Genomic DNA, 16,962 nt, shown 5'->3' with positions numbered 1-16,962 from the left:
AACAGGGTTATAATACCGTAATGATTTATTTAAGTGTTCGTTTCCGGCACTATACTAAGTTCTTTCAGCTCAAGTACTATGTTTCCTATCTTTGTATCTCAAAGGGGAAGCACAGCGCCTGAAACATACTAGGCACTCATTCAATAAATATTTGTTCAAAGAATGAACGAGGGAAGGAAAAGAAAAATCAATCTGCTGCGCGGACAATGTAGGTGCATCGTAGGCTTCGGCCATCAGAGGGCGTCGGCGCACCTCGGCCGGTGCGCAGGCGCGCAGAGAGGGCGGGCGCCGCGACGGCGGCAGCAGCGGCGGCGGCGGTCGTGGCTGAGGCCAGGGGAAGTGAATGGTTTTACCCAGAGGGCCCTGCGCCGCCTTTCTCCGCTGGCACCGGCGCCGCTGCCTGCTCCTTCTTCCCGGCCATGGCGTTCACGTTCGCGGCCTTCTGCTACATGCTGGCGCTGCTGCTCACCGCCGCGCTCATCTTCTTCGCCATCTGGCACGTGAGTAGCCGGGACCAGGGGAAGAAGGGCGAGGAGGCGGCGCAGCTTCTTCTCGCCCCGCGTCTGCGGTCCGTGCGGCGACGGCCCCCGGAGGTCCGCGCGCCGGGGGATGGGGCCGAAGCGGGACAGGCCGCGCGGCGAGGGCTCTGCTAACCCTCCGTCTGCGGGCCGGGGGCTGCAGGTCCAGGGGCTGCAGGTCCAGGCTGCGGTGGCTCTATGGATGCGCCCGCTGTGCCCCCTCTCAGGCCGCGCGCGCCGCTACTCCTCCCTGGATGGGTGGGGCGGCCGCGGTCCTGCGGGGCCCTGCGGGGCCCTGCGGGGCCCTGCGGGACAGCGCTTCGCTGGCGTGGACCTGAGCCGGCCCGGGGCTCGGCATCCCCGCATCCCCGGGGAGGATGTCAAGGGCGCACGGAGGCATGCTGCGTGCTTAGCGGGAATGAAGTTTGCCGAATTACAATTATTTAATCACATTGTCTTTCTTTTCGGGTTTCCGCTGGAGTGTGGCCCCAATGAGATAGTATAGCCTACTTTAGATGAATTTCCAACTCTGTTTTCAGCACTTGTTGGGCGTTCTTCGAGTAGAATGCCCCCCCTTTTTTTCTACAGATTTTCCTTGTGAACTTTGATGCAGATTGGATTGATTACTTTGTTGACTGCATCTCCGAACTTTTCCCCTAAATCATACTTTGACCGCCAGAGTTTGTCAAGAGACACTCTTCCTAGCCACCTCTGTATTCAGGGTAGCTGGATTTAGTGGAGGTAGTTTTAATTTGTCTTCGAAAATGCTCACAAATCTTAAACTTCCCTAGGGCAGTTTTTCTTCTTTTTTCTTTCTTTTTTTCTTTTACTTACATCTTGCTGCAGGATAGAAGCACATCCTTACTGGTTACTGTAAGGAACAAGTAAGTTCCTCGTGACAGTTCTACAACAGATTTTTAAGGATTCTTGTTTCTCTAGCACAAAATTAGAAGCAGCCTTCTGGAAGTCAGCATTCATTAAAAATGTATCTTATATTTGCTTCTGCCCTCCTCATACTCTTTTAGTGACTTCTGGAATATCAGTCCTCTTTTGAATGATTGGACATGTTCATTCATGTAAATTTTAAGTCAGGTTTCATCATGCCAATAACAAGGATTTCTTATGGAACATAGCCTGGCAAAGTGATTTAAATGGCAGCAGTGTCCTGTGTTAAAAAAAAAAAAAATCTCAGAAGTAGAATACTACAAATTATTCTCTTTTGATAAGGAGTGTGATTATGTTCATAATTATTTTAGAACCTAACTGCTCTATAGTGGAGAATGCTTAGGTAGGCTGTTTGGTAACTGCTCCCTCAAAATACTTGTCAGTAGGAACCAATAAATTAAGAGCACTATAGGCTCTTTGGTGGAAGAACAATAAATAAAGATCATTTGGAATGCAAACTAGCTCCACATTTCACTGGTGGAAGTGAAATGTGTGGCTTCCCTTCCATTTGTAGATAAGGATTTAAGTCACTTCCTGCTTGGTGGGTACTCTTTGTTTTTTGAAATGATGAGGATTCTAAGAAAGCTGTGGATGGCTTTGTTTACATTTTGAACCAGGTTGTTTGGCTTAAGGAAAATCTGAACTGCGTTAAAAATAAAAATGGGTTATTTGGGGTGCCTGGGTGGCTCGGTTGGTTAAGTGTATGCCTTCTGCTCAGGTCATGATCCTAGGGTTCTGGGATCCAGTCCCGAATCCGGCTCCCTGCCCAGTGGGGAGTCGGCTTCTCCCTCTGCCCCTTACTCTGCTTATTTGCTCTCTCTCTCCCTCCCTCTCAAATAAATAAATAAAATCTTAAAAAAAATAAATTAAAAAAATGGGTAACTTAGTTTCAGCGTTGAAATGAGAATGTATCGGTGAAGTAGGTAATTTTAAGTCCTATTATAGAACTTTTAAAAATTCATTTGTACTCCACAGATTAGTGGCAAGCTTTTATCCTTGGGGATTTCTTCGTAGTTCAGAGGATTATGTATCCTTTGGGAACAAATTGAGAATTCTAAAGTATATAATTTTAATTTTTCTATTAACTACATAACCTTCAGTTTATTTTCTTAGGTAGTTTAAGTATCAGAAGACTCACTTGGAAATTTGAAGTAGAAATTCAAAGAATCCTGTTTACATTAATCATTTTATGGAGGATACTTTTTGTGCTGTTGGTTACATCTGTCAGTTTAGTACTAATTCATGTGATTGATACTCTGTGGAGAGTAGATGGGAGCATAGGTTTGTTTGAACAGAAGTCATTCCCTAAAGACGTGTCAAATTTGAATGTATCCTGAATTGCATAGTTTGATATCTTTAGGGATATATCTGTTTTGTTTTTGCACTCTGTTGGAAATTTTGTGAACATCTTTGTCCAGACGCACAGTCAGAAAAGATACAAAAACCAGTAGGTTGATCTTTTCAGAAGAGTTTGAAAACATCTTATAGCATTTCAGACAGAAGCTCATGCAGTAACATACTCATTAAAAGATCCCTTGAAATCACCTGAAGAAAATGTCCAGTCAAGAGTTAGTTTTAAAACATAAGTTTTATACTCTACTATTAAATTGGATCTTGTTATAGGCAAGTAATTTAATTTGCAATGACAATTCTTATTTTGAACTTTATTACTAAGATGCATTGGGAGGGAATATATCACACAGCAAATGTCAGGTATTTGATTAATAATATCTGTTAAATAATCAGAAATTAGTATCTTCTAGTTGTATGATATTTTTAACATTTTTAACATATGTGTTAGGTTTCATTAACAAGGGCAAATGCCTTTTGGTGAGTTCTGTATTCTTTTTAAGCTAGGCTTTCATTCAGTAAATATTGATTGAACATTAAAGTATGAGCCAGGCCCAGGGACATAGCAGTGAGCACAGCAAAAATCTTTGCTGTCATGGAGTTTATATCTTAATGTCGAATGATTTTCTTCTGTTCCTGTTTTAGTTAGAATTTTTATTTGGTCTGGTTGGTGGATTTTGTAAAATTCTAGAAATTAAAAAAAAAGAACAACCCATCTTTTTATGAAGTGAAAAACTTTAACAGGGAAATAAACCAGCATAGTAAAAGCTAGAAATATAGAACTCCATTGATTACCGGTAATATTGAGTAACATGGTCTCACATACAAAGATACTACTCCTAACCCACCAGAGGAAAGGCAGACTGAGCTCTCTTATCTCCTGGCTGACCAGTGACAGCAACTAAAATAACTCTCCTATAAACTTGGTGCCTTTGGCTTCTTATTTTGACATCTGACTTAATACCACAGAGTGGGGTGTTGCCCTTATTTTGATTTTTAGTACATTTTGACTTTGAAGTACTGTGTTAAGTGACCCTAAATGTTACACCCACATTTCTCCAGAGTGTAGACAAACATTCTTGTCATATATTTCCTAAGTGGATGAGATCTTTCTCCCCTTATTACGTTTATAACTGACTCTTCATACCGTGAGAAGCTGGTCCTACCTGGGTTACCCTTTGTCAGTCTTTGGTTTGGTGACCTCATGAAACCATCCGCAAGTATAGGGCTATGCATAGGACACAAAAGGAGGTTAGACTGATCACTTTTATCCTGGCCTTGAACAGCGCTGCTCTTGCTTATCTGATGCCTTTAGGTGCATTAGAACAAGATGCCTCTTGGGGCAGAAGAATTAGAAAAATCCTCCACAGACGCGGCCCCTCAGTGCAGAGCCTCGTGTAGAGTCCATGCCAGGGTGCTTGACAGCAGGAGCACGGGCTGGCTTTGAGCTTCCCACCTTGGCCTTTTGTCCCATGCAGGAAGGGCGCTACTCTTTGTGGTGGTCCTGGCCATGAAGTTTAATAATCATTTGGTGTTCCTCTATGCTGAGGCCATTTCTTGTATTTCCTTATTGAAGCAGGACTTTGAAATGTATGTGTTTGGGCACAATGGGAACAAATTGAAGCGCGTGAGTCCATCTCTAGTGTTCCACTGAACCATGTGCCAGGGGCAGGGCATGCACAGATGATTAAAAATACCTCACCCTGAGGGGCACACAAACCTGTACACAGATACCCCAGTCAGAGAAATGCCATATTGGTAGCACTGTAAAGCCCTGTGCTCTGTGGCTACTAGACAGGTAGGCAATCATTTCTGTCAGGGAAACCTACAGAGAGGAGTTGATGTAGGAAGAGGGTTTTTAGGGTGAAAAGTTTTGATAGATAGAAAAGATCATTTCAAGAAGAGAAAATGACTTGAACAGAGGCATTGAAAATTGAAGATATTTATCATAGTGATACCAGCTCATTTAAATGACATTAGTATAAACATGTTCTCAGTTCTTTAAATCTGATTCTAGTTATTTATTAGTACATAGTGAATTTACTATAAATTGGTACATGCAGTATTGGTATACTTTTGCTTTTGTTTTATTAGCTTTATTCAGTTGTCATTTGATGATGGGGCAGGTTTGTTGCTTTTTATTAAAGGTCCTAACTGATTTTAATTTTATTTTAGATTATAGCATTTGATGAACTGAAGACTGATTACAAGAATCCTATAGACCAGTGTAATACCCTGAATCCTGTAAGTTATAAATATAGGATTTTTCTTTAGATTTTTAAACTGTTTTTGCTTTTAACTTATTTTGAAAATGGCCAATATTCTCAGTAGCATGATATATTTGTACTTTTTGAAGTAGGCAGAATTTACAAAAATATTCTTTTTCCTGCTTGACTATTCTGACTATTATTAATCTGCCAGTGATCTTGTCAGCTGTCATACTAACATTCTTCCAATCTGCTTTTTACATTGTCGGCCAAAGACAGTTGAAAAGGTCAAAAAGATTAAAAGAGTCAAAATTGCATTAAAGGTGTGTACTGCTTTTTAGTTTAATGTTTTAATGCTACATTCATTTCATGGGGAGGGTCAGGGCATTTGTATTTGTAAAATGTTCTGTTCAGTGTCCTCGTTCATATGCCTGTTGAGGTTTATGATTTCATGAAATTTTGCATTTTATGCAAATGTTTGCTTGCTGGCCCAGTCAAGTAGGGAAAGCTGTTAAATGCTTATGCATTTTTAAAAATGCTAGAGCCGGGCGCCTGGGTGGCTCAGTTGGTTAAGCCACTGCCTTTGGCTCAGGTCATGATCCTGGAGTCCTAGGATCGAGTCCCGCATCGGGCTCCCTGCTCAGCGGGGAGTCTGCTTCTCCCTCTGACCCTCTTCCCTCTCGTGCTATCTCTCATTCTCTCTCTCAAATAAATAAAATCTTTAAAAAAAAAATAAAAAAAAATAAAAATGCTAGAGCCATAGGCACTTTTTGGTGCAGTGTTTGAAAGTTAGTTAACATAAAATGACTTTAATAGATGGTAGGAAGATTCTTCTGTTGTGACTTATTGGGAGGTAGTCTGGAAGTGGAGTCTTCAGTACCATGTCTGCTTTTATCTTTGGTTATGTCTGTTCTGGAATTAATTATTCACTCTTTCAGCTGATGTTTATTCAGCACCTTCTAGATGATAGCTCTTTCCTTAGGCTCTGGAATCTTGCACTAGTGCTGACCTTCGGACTTATGCTGCCAGAATTTTGTGGATAACAATTTGTATACAAATGTCTACATAGTTATTTCTAATATCACTCTAAATTTCTAAGACAGACTTGTCTTACACTAAGTTCTGAGCTCCGATGGATTTAGTTATAATGTGGCTCCATTGTGCTTAGGGGTTTATATATATTTTTGACTTCATTTAGTTTACTCATTTAGGAGGATTCTCCTTTCGTCTGTAGGTTTGATTTTGCCTAATTGGTCAGAAGCTGAAAGGTTGTTTGTAAGAAAGCAGTGGGTATGTCTCCAAGCAATAAAATACAATAATTCATCTTGAAAAATTACTTAAGATGAGAACTTGTGTAGACTTTAGTTGTGTAAAACTGTAAGGCATAGCACGCCAGAGGGATTTTATTTGGAAAAGGGTCTATAAAGTGAGTTTGCTACTTTATCATTGTTTCCTCGATAAATACGAGCGATGGGGTAGATTTCTAGTTTGTCTTCAAAGAACTGCTACAGTAAGACTTGATGTAGGTACAGTTAAAAGTATTAACTTACTAGCCGCTTCTCTGCTCTTACGAAACAAAATAGGTGACGAATCCGCTTTCTTGTTGGAAAGTAATACTGTTGATTGTAAAATATCTTAACCTACCGTTGAAACTAATTGTTACCAAGAGTTTAAGAAACCGAAATTTCTTTTTTTGACGGTTGTTCATTAATAGTATTCTGTCTTCTTTGGCTTTTCATTACTTCAAATAATCAAATGAGGATGAGGAGCTGAAATCAGATGAGGGCTTTTCTGGGCACCAGGCTCTGTGCTAAGCATCTTTACTTGGGCTTTTTCATTCAGTGCTCCTGACCTGTCTGAAGGGTAGGTATATTGATATTCTCATGAATAGGAGGGTAGGCTGAGGCTTAGCAGGGTTGAAGCACTTTACCAACAAGGTCACATAGCTAAGGTAGAACCAGCATTTGAACCCAGACAGCTGGATTTTTACACTCAAGCTTTGGTATTCCCCTAATTTACCGTAAATTTAAGAGGGACTAATTTCATTTTTACATTTAATGTGTGATTTCTGACTCTTCTTCATGGAAGGAAATTCTCACTTAAAAAAGACATGTGCTTGGGACCTCCTAATGCTGCATAGATTGGAAGAAGTTTTTATATCAGCACATGTTGCGTTTGGATAGGGTGCCGATAATTGGCTTACTAGCAGCGCATCTGACAGTTTTCCCTATTTAAAATTTGTTTTGACAATTCTGCCAAAGTATGGGGGAAGACAAATATTATTTTTTTAAAATGTGAACCTTAACTAGAGAATATTATGATTTGCATGTTAAGTACTATCATTTCAGCCATATTTGCATGAGGAATTTTTTTGGCTACTAGCTTTTGTGTAAACATTGGTTCCTAAATGGAATAATTTTTGTGCCACTTATGGGGAAATTTCACCATGAAACAATGATTGGAGTGGACTGGTTTTTATAAGAGATGCATTATAAAAGTTTCTGGACTTTTTTGAGGAGAAGGGAGTGTGGCATGTGTTTCATATTAGAACCGGAAGAGTTGCAGATTATCTGTAGTCTCGCTCTTACTAAAGCATATTGTTTAAGAGCAGTAGGTATTGTGCTTTCAAAGTCATTTTCTCCCCATATTTCAGTCTGGAAGTGTAGGATGAAAACGTGGATGATGATTTATATTGTTAGATATCACTTGGCTTTAGAGAGCTGAAATAGACTTATATTGTAAAGAAAAATCCTGTAATTTAAACTAGCATTATAAACAGCTCTAGTGGAACTCCTAATGCAGTATATATTTTTCTTGGTTTGTCCTGGTTGCAGTCCTTGTGTTTCAAGGATTTCCTGTGGACATTTTCTTGTTTTCTTGCAGATGTTTGATTTTGATCTTAATTAAATGGTGTGGCTTAATGGTTCGTGCTATTTACAAGTTTATATACATATGCAGAGTTTATCTTTTGTTATTTATTATATTGCTTACGTTTGTAGAAGATACCTGGTTAGTGTTGTAGATTAGTTGGTTTTACTGGGATTTCATTTAAAATATTCATTAAAAAAAACTGCTTTACAGCTTTGAAGTGGAAAAAGTGATTTGGGAGTATTAGAAAGTGGGTTTGAATATGTAGTATAATTGTTATTTCTACAGCAACGGTTTCCTCTCGGGAATGATCTGATGATACTGAGGATTCATATAATTTTACTTTGATCTGATGCAGACATTTGAGAAGCTGGCTTTGCATCTGTGACTTGTAGGAAGTTATTTAGCTGAAACTTGCAATGAAAAGTTTGGGACTTTCATTTAACAGAGTCATTAGGCTGAAGTCTTTAGGATGAAAAAGAATTAAAGCATGAACTCTTGGTCACCTTATAAAAAGCATTTTGCTTCAAATAATTTTTCTCATTTAGTACCACCTACAGTCAAAAAAATCATTTTGTTTTTGAGTTCTGAGCTTCTCCTGGTCTGCTGTGTCTGTCTAGTTCATCAGGCTTAAAGAAACAGAAAGGCCATGTAAGAATCAGAGCTCAGGAACCAGGAAAATTCCAATTTTATGGTTCAGAACTGTCTTTTCCCTCCTACATTGCAGAATGCACATCGTTTGCATCTGTGTTCTTTCCCCCCTGACTGTGCTGAGATTATTGGCTTTTGGCTTTCCATTGAAAAATTACTTTTGTGGTAATGTGATGTGGTTTGCTAAATATTGTTTATATAGCATTCCTGGTTTCTGTTAAAAGCTTTAAAACACTAATGTGTAAAGTTTTCTAAACGGGAGTTTTGTTTTTGTGGATTTTTTTTTATATCATGTTGCATGTGATCAGATACCTCATTTTTGTATTTTTATCATTACTGAATGGTGGAAAGAAAAAGTATTCCAAGTGATCAGCAAATAACTGAACCATCTGGGTGGTAACTTTGTATAATTTAACCTGTTACTGTAAGAATTTGAGTTTTAAATTTTAAGTTCTCTTTATTCTTTCAGAGCAAGCATCTGGTCAGTTTGCTTGTAATTCTGCTTTTGGTAAAAAGTTAAATACAGAAACAGACCTCAGTAACATCGTTTGTGCCCGATTCTAAGAAAACTGATTTTTTTTTTCATTATGGAAACTTGGTTGCCACCTGCTTTCCAAATTAGCATTTGACTTACCGCCAAGGCATTTTAATAACTGGCTTGTATTTTTCTTCCAGCTTGTACTTCCAGAGTACCTCATCCATGCTTTCTTCTGTGTCATGTTTCTTTGTGCAGCAGAGTGGCTTACGCTGGGTCTCAATATGCCCCTTTTGGCATATCATATTTGGAGGTAATATTTAGATATATTTCTAATACTTTTCCTAATTATATTTTAATTATACTATGGTTGATACAGTTATCTTGCATGCTAGTCACCTAAATGAAAACTGAAAATCGGTTGGCATTTATTTTAAAAATCAAGTAGATGAACAAAGCACTGCTTCAGTACCTTTTATGGAGCTTACTTTGTAACTCTTTAAAGGTGTTTTTCAAAAAGTGAGGTTTAATTTACATACAATAATATGCATAAGTCTGAAGCCCCATCCCCGTCAGTTACCCCTGTACCTCCCTGGGACAGCAGTGACCTCTGTCAACTTGGATTAATTTTGCCCATCTTTGAACTTCACATAAATCAAAATGTACAGTGTATCTAACTTCTTTCTCCATGTTTATTTTATGATTTTAAATTTGGTTGTTTATAAAATATATTCATATGTCATAACTTTTAAAAGTTATGTCTGATCTATATAATAGAGTTAGAGGTTTTTTTTTTTTTAATAGGAATGTTAGAATCCTCATTGCTCTTGATTTTAGGAAATATACTTAAGCAGTGTTTAGGTGTCAAGTGGTATGACATCTGTAACTGAGTCTGAAATTGTTTTGTAAAAAATGTATGCATATTTGGAGCTAAAACAAAAAAGAGAAGGGTAAAGCTGTGTGGTTAATGTGAGCATTTGGAATATTTTGCTGAAGTGTTCTTGCACCCTTTCTGTAAGCCTAAAATTATGTCAAAAAGTTAAAAGAAAATCTTACTTCCTTTTTACAGTTATTTTTCTTTTTCTTATATTTATGAAATTGTTGGGGAGACCAGATAGGACTTTTTTTAACTGTCCTGGTCTCATATAGGGGCTCTTGTTTTGAAATTAAGATGATAAGAGGAAAGAACTCCACCCTAGAACTAAACTGCTTCCCTGTGTGGACCACCTCTCATTGCAACAAATGTTACTTGAGAAGAAAACCCCTCCTTCCCATCTCAAAGGTTGTCTTCCCTTTTGGAGCGGCTAACCGACTATGTTTATTACAGGTATATGAGTAGACCAGTGATGAGTGGACCAGGACTCTATGACCCTACGACCATCATGAATGCAGACATTTTAGCGTATTGTCAGAAAGAAGGCTGGTGCAAATTAGCTTTTTATCTTCTAGCATTTTTTTACTACCTATACGGGTAAGTTTAAAAAATAAAATGAATATATGATTTCATTTTCCTTCTGAAAAAGTTTGCAGGCATTATGGTCTTAAAATCTTAAAGTCTACTTGAAGAATAACTCAGTGTCTTGAATGGTGGTGACTGGTAACAGCGCTGTGCACACCGGCAAATGCTCGCACACTGAACAGGAATAAACGGGTACTTGGCAAGGGCGGCCAGCTGCTGCATAGTCCGCGGCAGAAAGTTTGGGCAGGGGTGCTGCTTCCTAAACTCTCGGACACAGTGCGTCAGTGAAGGATAATCCTCATTCGCCATGGCAAAGTGATGGCCTTGAGAGGATTGCAAAAAAGTGTGAGTTTGCAAAAAACCGTTTGCCTGGCTTCACTATCTTGAGATGGTGTTTAATTTTTTGTCATTTTTGACAAACTCTATGCTCTACCCTTTATTTTCTGGCTTGCTTGACCTGAATGGGATGAATGAAAAAAACAGATCTGTCCTATATGATGGTGCAGTTATCGATTCTTCTGCCTTTGTACCCTGATGGACTCATATCATTCCTCCAGGTCGGGGTTTCTCAACCTCAGCACTGTTGACATTTTGGGCTGGATAAATCTTTGTTGTGGGGGCTCACCTGTGCATTGTGGGATGTGGAGCAGTGTCCCTGGCCTCCACCCAGTAGACACCAGTAGCACCTCCTCTCCTGCAGTCACCAAAACTAAAAATGTCTCTGGACGGTGCTGAATGCCCCCTGCGGGGCAAAAGCCAGCCCTGGTTGAGAACCACCACCCTAGGTGTCCTGTAGATTCTCATTAAAACGAGAAAAGGACGCTTGCAAGTGTGGAATTATATTTCTTTAGGCTACGTAAATACCCTTTCTCATCTTTTATTGACATATATTCAACCAGAGAGGACATCCCACCTGATTTTCGAACAATGAAGAAGATGGGCTGTATAAGATGGAATTGTAATCATTCAGCTTCTTTCTATTTCCCTCTCCTTTTTGTTACTTGAAAACTTGCTAAATATTAGATGGTAGGTTTATATTCTTATTTCTCTTTGTATCATATAAGTTTCTATTATGGAAGACGATGAAGTGCTAGACCGAAATTTATGAAAAAGGTACGTTTATGCTTTTAGAGATTATAATTGTGAAAATGAGTATCCTTTAGTGCATTTACAGATGCTCATTTATGAAACAGAAATAAGTTCTGAAAAGTGAAATGCCAGGTGTCATTTTTATTTCCTGCTAATTTTCATTTTTTCAGTTTCTTTAACAAATGTCTGGAACAGTGCTGGCATATAGCAGGCACTTCAGATGTATTTGTGGAGGGGCACCTGGGTGGCTTAGTCGGTTAAGTGTCTCACTCTTGATCTCAGCTCAGGTCTCGATCTCAGGGTCATGATTTCAAGCCCCACGTTGGGCTCCATGCTAGTGTGGAGCCTACTTAATTAAAAAAAAAAAAAATACTTGTTGAAAGAAAGACATGAATCATTGACTAAATGATAAAATTGGAGATGTATAGTTGTGGGAAAATGTTCACCAGGAGATGGTGGCACTAGGTCATTTCATTTCTGCTTTAAATTGTTTATCGAGTTTGCACAACCCTTTGCTTTGTATTTCCATTTAGAGATCTGTGCTTTTGAACCGTGCCTTTCCCACATCACTCTGGTAGAATTGCCCCGAGTAATTGTTTTTATTTTGCTCATTTGTGCCCTTTTTCAACCCGTTGCTGTTGTCTAGAGCCTTTCCCTATTGGGGAAGTTTCTTAATTGACCATTCCCATCTGTAAAATGGGGGATAATAATGGTACCCACCTCCTAAGACTGCTTGGAGGATTCAGTGAGATCATTACATAAAAGATCTAGTGGAGGGCCTGGCATGAAGTGAGCCCTCCGGAGATGCTCGCTGCTATTATTAGACAACTCCAGGGCAGTGCACTGTTTGGATTGCTTCTCTAAGCTCTGATCCCCTATTAAGCTTTCAGCTGTGCTGTTCTACTTGCTAAAATTGGAAAAGAAATAGGGAATAACCACAGCACATGCACTGAGCCAAGTCCTACCTTAGGCAGAAGTCCATAAATGCAAATTGAGATCGTACCGTGAACTGGTCATTGGTCTTTTCATTTTCTGTGGTGGCGTGATACCATAAACCAGTTTGCTATGTAAAGCAGTCTCAACTTTTTGGTGCTTTTAGTTTTTATAGTCAGGAATGTTTGAATTAATAGGCTTTTTCTTCTTTTCAGCATGATCTATGTTTTGGTGAGCTCTTAGAACAACACACAGAAGAATTGGTCCAAAGTGCATGCAAAAAGCCACCAAATGAAGGGATTCTATCCAGCAAGATCCTGTTTCCAAGAGTAGCCTATGGAATCTGATCAGTTACTTTAAAAAATGACTCCTTATTTTTTAAATGTTTCCACATTTTTTGCTTGTGGAAAGACTGTTTTCATATGTTATACTTGGATAAAGAATTTAAATGGAATTACGTATAAATTAATATAAAATGATTACCTCTGGTGTTGACAGGTTTGAACTTGCACTCCTTAAGGAACAGCCATAATCCCTTGAATGATTGCATTAATTATTGACTATCCTTAGTCCATTGGAAGCTTTTGTTATATATAGGAACTTGTAGGGCTCATTTTGGTTTTATTGAAATGCCATCTAATTATAAATTAGCTGTAGATATCAGGTGCTTCTGATGAACTGAAAATATATATCTGACTTGTGGGAAACTTCATGGGTTTCCTCATTTATCATGTATGTGATTATATATGGACATATTTACAAAATAAGAGTGGAATTTTTTTCCCTCCAACTTGAATATTATCCCTGTATATTGCATGAATGAGAGATTTCCCATATTTCCATCAGAGTAATATACTTGCTTTAATTCTTAAGCATAAGTGAACATGATATAAACATGTATGCTGATTTACTTGTGAAGAATGCATTTAAAGCTATTTTAAATGTGTTTTAATTTGTAAAGATGTCATTTATAAAGAAATTGGTTATTATACTTAACTGTTCTAATCTGGTGGTAAAGGTATTCTTAAGAATTTGCAAGTACTTTAGATTTTCAAAACTGAATGAGAACATTGTATAACCGTCCTGCTGTTCCTTTAGTGCAATACAATAAAACTCTGAAATTAACTTATTTTCAGTGCATTGTTTTAAAGATTACAAATAGCTATTTCTTACACTTGCTTAATACATAATAAAGACATATTACTGTCAATTTTTTAAAAAAAATAGTAGAGTATGACATTGTATGTGTGCGTGTTTGTTGTTTTTTTTTAAATACCATGCTTCTAAAAAGGAATATTTTTAAATGGCTAAGCACATTACCCTCTGTTGTCACTTGGCAGGATTCATAAACATGGATGGCGCAGCATCATCATTTTTCTTAACCAATTTAAAAAATTACTGTGGCATTTAAAATGTTAAAAACTTTTTTTTTCCTTTTTGAAACAGCACGTTTCAAGGAAAAATGACTTGTTAAATTTGAGTTTTTGCTGCTGCTTGTAAGGTAGGTAAATTGTGGCTTGCATGTTTTGGGAAGAATTCTTGTGCTTTATTTGGAATGAAGTAGTTAAGGCAATTGAAAATAGTGTAAGTGATTCAGAAGTTTCTTAAAACATCAAAGGAAGAAAACCAATACCTAGGAATTCCACATAATGCTCAAGTGAGTTTATGGATGAGTTTGTGGAGTTCCTACTCTAAGAGCTCCTTGAATTAGATGCTGTTGAATTCTTGGCTAGTGAGACAATGCCTCCCCACCTTTGGGAGAGTAGCTGTTAACGTCTTGGGATTGTGTAACAGGGTGAGTGTGCTGAAGAAGAGGATGTAGAACCAGAAGAGTGAGGAGAGCCAGACCATTTCATGAGAGAAGCTTTAAAGACCTTACATTTTATGGTCTGGAGGACACCTCGAGGGATCTGTCTGTTGGGTCAGTTCATGCAGAAAATTATTTATTGACCAGTTGCTAGGCACTGAAGATTCATGCTCAGGGTTTGAGCAGCCATTCAGTTTCTAATCCAGCTAATAATGTCAACACCCACTCCTCATTTTTCTTTCTGGTTCACAAGTACTTTTGATCATCACAGACCTTGCCAAGTCCAGATAGGTTTCTTGGGCTGTTACTTTAGCATTCCTGTCCAAGTATTTTCACAAGCCTTTGTTGTCTCTTAGCAAGCACTACTTTCTAAGTTTTAACACATCTCCTTTTAATAATGTATTCCAGAATATTCTCAAAATTCTGTAAGGTTTACTGGCTGCAATATGTGGAAGCCACCTTCTCATGCTTCAGAAATTAGATATGTAGTCCTTAGCTGATTCCTCAAAGGTGACTGACTGCCAGTGAGCTTTACCCATCTCAGTGGTAGGTTGTTGGTTCCCAAGCATGTAAGCCATTAAAAGATTGAGTACCTGGAAGCTCTTACAATATCTGCCCATCTTTACCTTTTCTGGTATTTCAGGAACTTAAATCACTTGCCAGGAGAAAGCAGAAACAAGGTCCTTGCATTAGGCAGTATCCTACTGGCTCTTCCTTGCTCGGAGTCTAATTTGTGGCCCCTGTTAATCTGGTTTGGGCAGCCCTCACGTTCTGTTATTCCTGCAGTCCAGCTGCGGCATAGTTAGCCTGGGTTCCTAATCCGTACAGCTTTTATCACCCTGCTCCCTGTGCAGTGACAGCTGTTTACTTAGGTATTTTTTTTTCCTTGTTACAATTACTTTTGCTATTATGTGCTTTGTTTTATCTTGAGGAATTTTCCAACTTCCAGAAACCATTAGTATACCACATGGTGGTTTGTGTCTATACTGACAACTCTTTGTTGCTATAGTACTACAGATTCTCCTGAATTAAAAATCTTACATAATAAATGTCTATTTAGCAGTTATTCTATGGAGTAATAATAGTGTATCATGGAATATGTCCCTTTAGTACTAAGGAGGTGTAGGGGTAGAAGCCTATTAATGATGTTTGATGATTTTCACAATGCTTAACTGGTATTGTCCAGTTGTCCCATGGTTGAGGAGAGTTGGATGGGTCCCAGACGATGGACAAAGTGCTAATTTGTTTAAAGTCTGAATTATTTTTCATGGGAAGGGGAAGTGTTAGGAAATGACCAGACAATCACTTTTGACATGTGTCGAGTATTATGAAAGCATATGAGAAGCCTCGTGGATTACACCATGAACTGCCTGACCTAGCAGTCAAGATCAGATCCCCAGATAATGTTCTTTCACAGAGCAGCGAATTATGTGGCGGTTTGCAGTATGTGTCTCATTTAAAGCCTGTTCAGTTTATTTAGGCCTGAGGACCGCTCATGCTAATAGCTCTCATAGCTCTTCTCTGCTCTCCAAATCAGCATATTTTGAAAATATGTCAGATGTGTGCATAGAAAGGAGATAGAAATGTAGATACACTCAACTAGAAAAATATTTTCCTTGCTACATTTCTCTTCCAATTATGTGTTCATGGAATATTATTGCCATGGTGCAAATAATGACTTCTGACCCCCTGCAGGGGTGTGAGCTTTCATTTTAGGTGTGGCTACGGCATAGCAGTGTGATGATGTATCCCACCCAATTAAATAATGGTCTGTATTTAAAAGTATTCATCTAATTTACTTATTTATATTATCATTCAACACTCACAAATGTGCATCTCTCAATCAGTTGTATGATAAAACAAATGACAGCAAAAATATTTTAAAACAACTCTTTTCGAAGGGGAAAGATAATATTGATACCTGTCTAGCACTGTTCATAAGAGTACTCATATTCATCCTTTTGGGAAACTACTACTGTTAGTCTCAAATTATTTAAGCTCTTTTGCTGAAACCAAACTCTCATCTGTGGTCAGAGCAGCAACTAGTGAGTTTCTGGTACCAGTATTTTAGCTCAGAAGATGATTCTGAATGAATCTTTAGAGTGATGCCAAGAGAAAAAAACGTGGCTCTGTTTCTGGATATGTTGAATAGCTTTCTTAGAACAATTTCCCTTCGATTAAAATGAAGAGTCCTAAAGCTAAGTATCTAAAAGGAGTAAACAACTTTGCTGCTTGTTTTACTTAGTTTTGGAAAACAGTATTAACCATATAAAGTGACTGATCTGTGGGACTGGAGTGAAGGTTTTATCCTATGTTAATTTTATTAATGCACATTGTGGACATGAAGATGTAGAGAACATCTTCACATGGATAAGTTAAATCTCTTTGCTTACCATGTTCATGTAGCCTGGAGAAGAAAAATTTCTTAAATAATAGGTTGATGACTAGGTAGACTCTAAAACTACTAAGAGAAACAGAATGTAGTTAGCCATCTGTGCTCATGGTTTGTTAAAATCTGAGTTAACCTGATTGGGGCTGTACCACTGTCCAAAGAAGATGCCCTTAAGTAGTCCTACCTTCTTAGAGCTTCATTTATTTTGCTTTTGTATGTTGAATAAAAACCGTCTCAAATGTTTCCTTGTATAATGACTGGGTCTGTG

At 38.4% G+C, this 16,962-nt stretch overlaps 1 protein-coding gene across 1 annotated transcript; it reads left to right on the top strand.

The window, feature by feature from the left end:
- The first annotated feature begins 313 nt into the window (after positions 1-313).
- On the top strand, positions 314-13,882 carry CNIH1 (cornichon family member 1). Its single transcript, XM_025870023.2, has 5 exons — positions 314-500; positions 4,989-5,057; positions 9,215-9,327; positions 10,342-10,485; positions 12,711-13,882. Exons 1-5 carry the CDS (start codon positions 420-422, stop codon positions 12,736-12,738), a joined length of 435 nt encoding a protein of 144 aa, XP_025725808.1. The 5' UTR covers positions 314-419; the 3' UTR covers positions 12,739-13,882.
- Positions 13,883-16,962: the final 3,080 nt, after the last annotated feature.

The sequence above is a fragment of the Callorhinus ursinus genome, unplaced genomic scaffold (assembly GCF_003265705.2).
Source record: "Callorhinus ursinus isolate GAN/ISIS: 27379988/994484 unplaced genomic scaffold, GSC_fseal_2.0 scaffold8, whole genome shotgun sequence".
NCBI lineage: Eukaryota > Metazoa > Chordata > Mammalia > Carnivora > Otariidae > Callorhinus > Callorhinus ursinus.
The sequence above is the reverse complement of the archived record's forward strand: the minus strand, read 5'-3'. Positions and strand labels throughout refer to the sequence as shown.

Coding starts and splice junctions, on each gene's coding strand:
- CNIH1 (XM_025870023.2), top strand. CDS start 420: ATGGCGTTCACGTTCGCGGCCTTCTGCTACATGCTGGCGCTGCTGCTC. Junction 5,058..9,214: donor AGTGTAATACCCTGAATCCT/GTAAGTTATAAA, acceptor TTTTTCTTCCAG/CTTGTACTTCCAGAGTACCT. Junction 10,486..12,710: donor TTTTTTTACTACCTATACGG/GTAAGTTTAAAA, acceptor TCTTCTTTTCAG/CATGATCTATGTTTTGGTGA.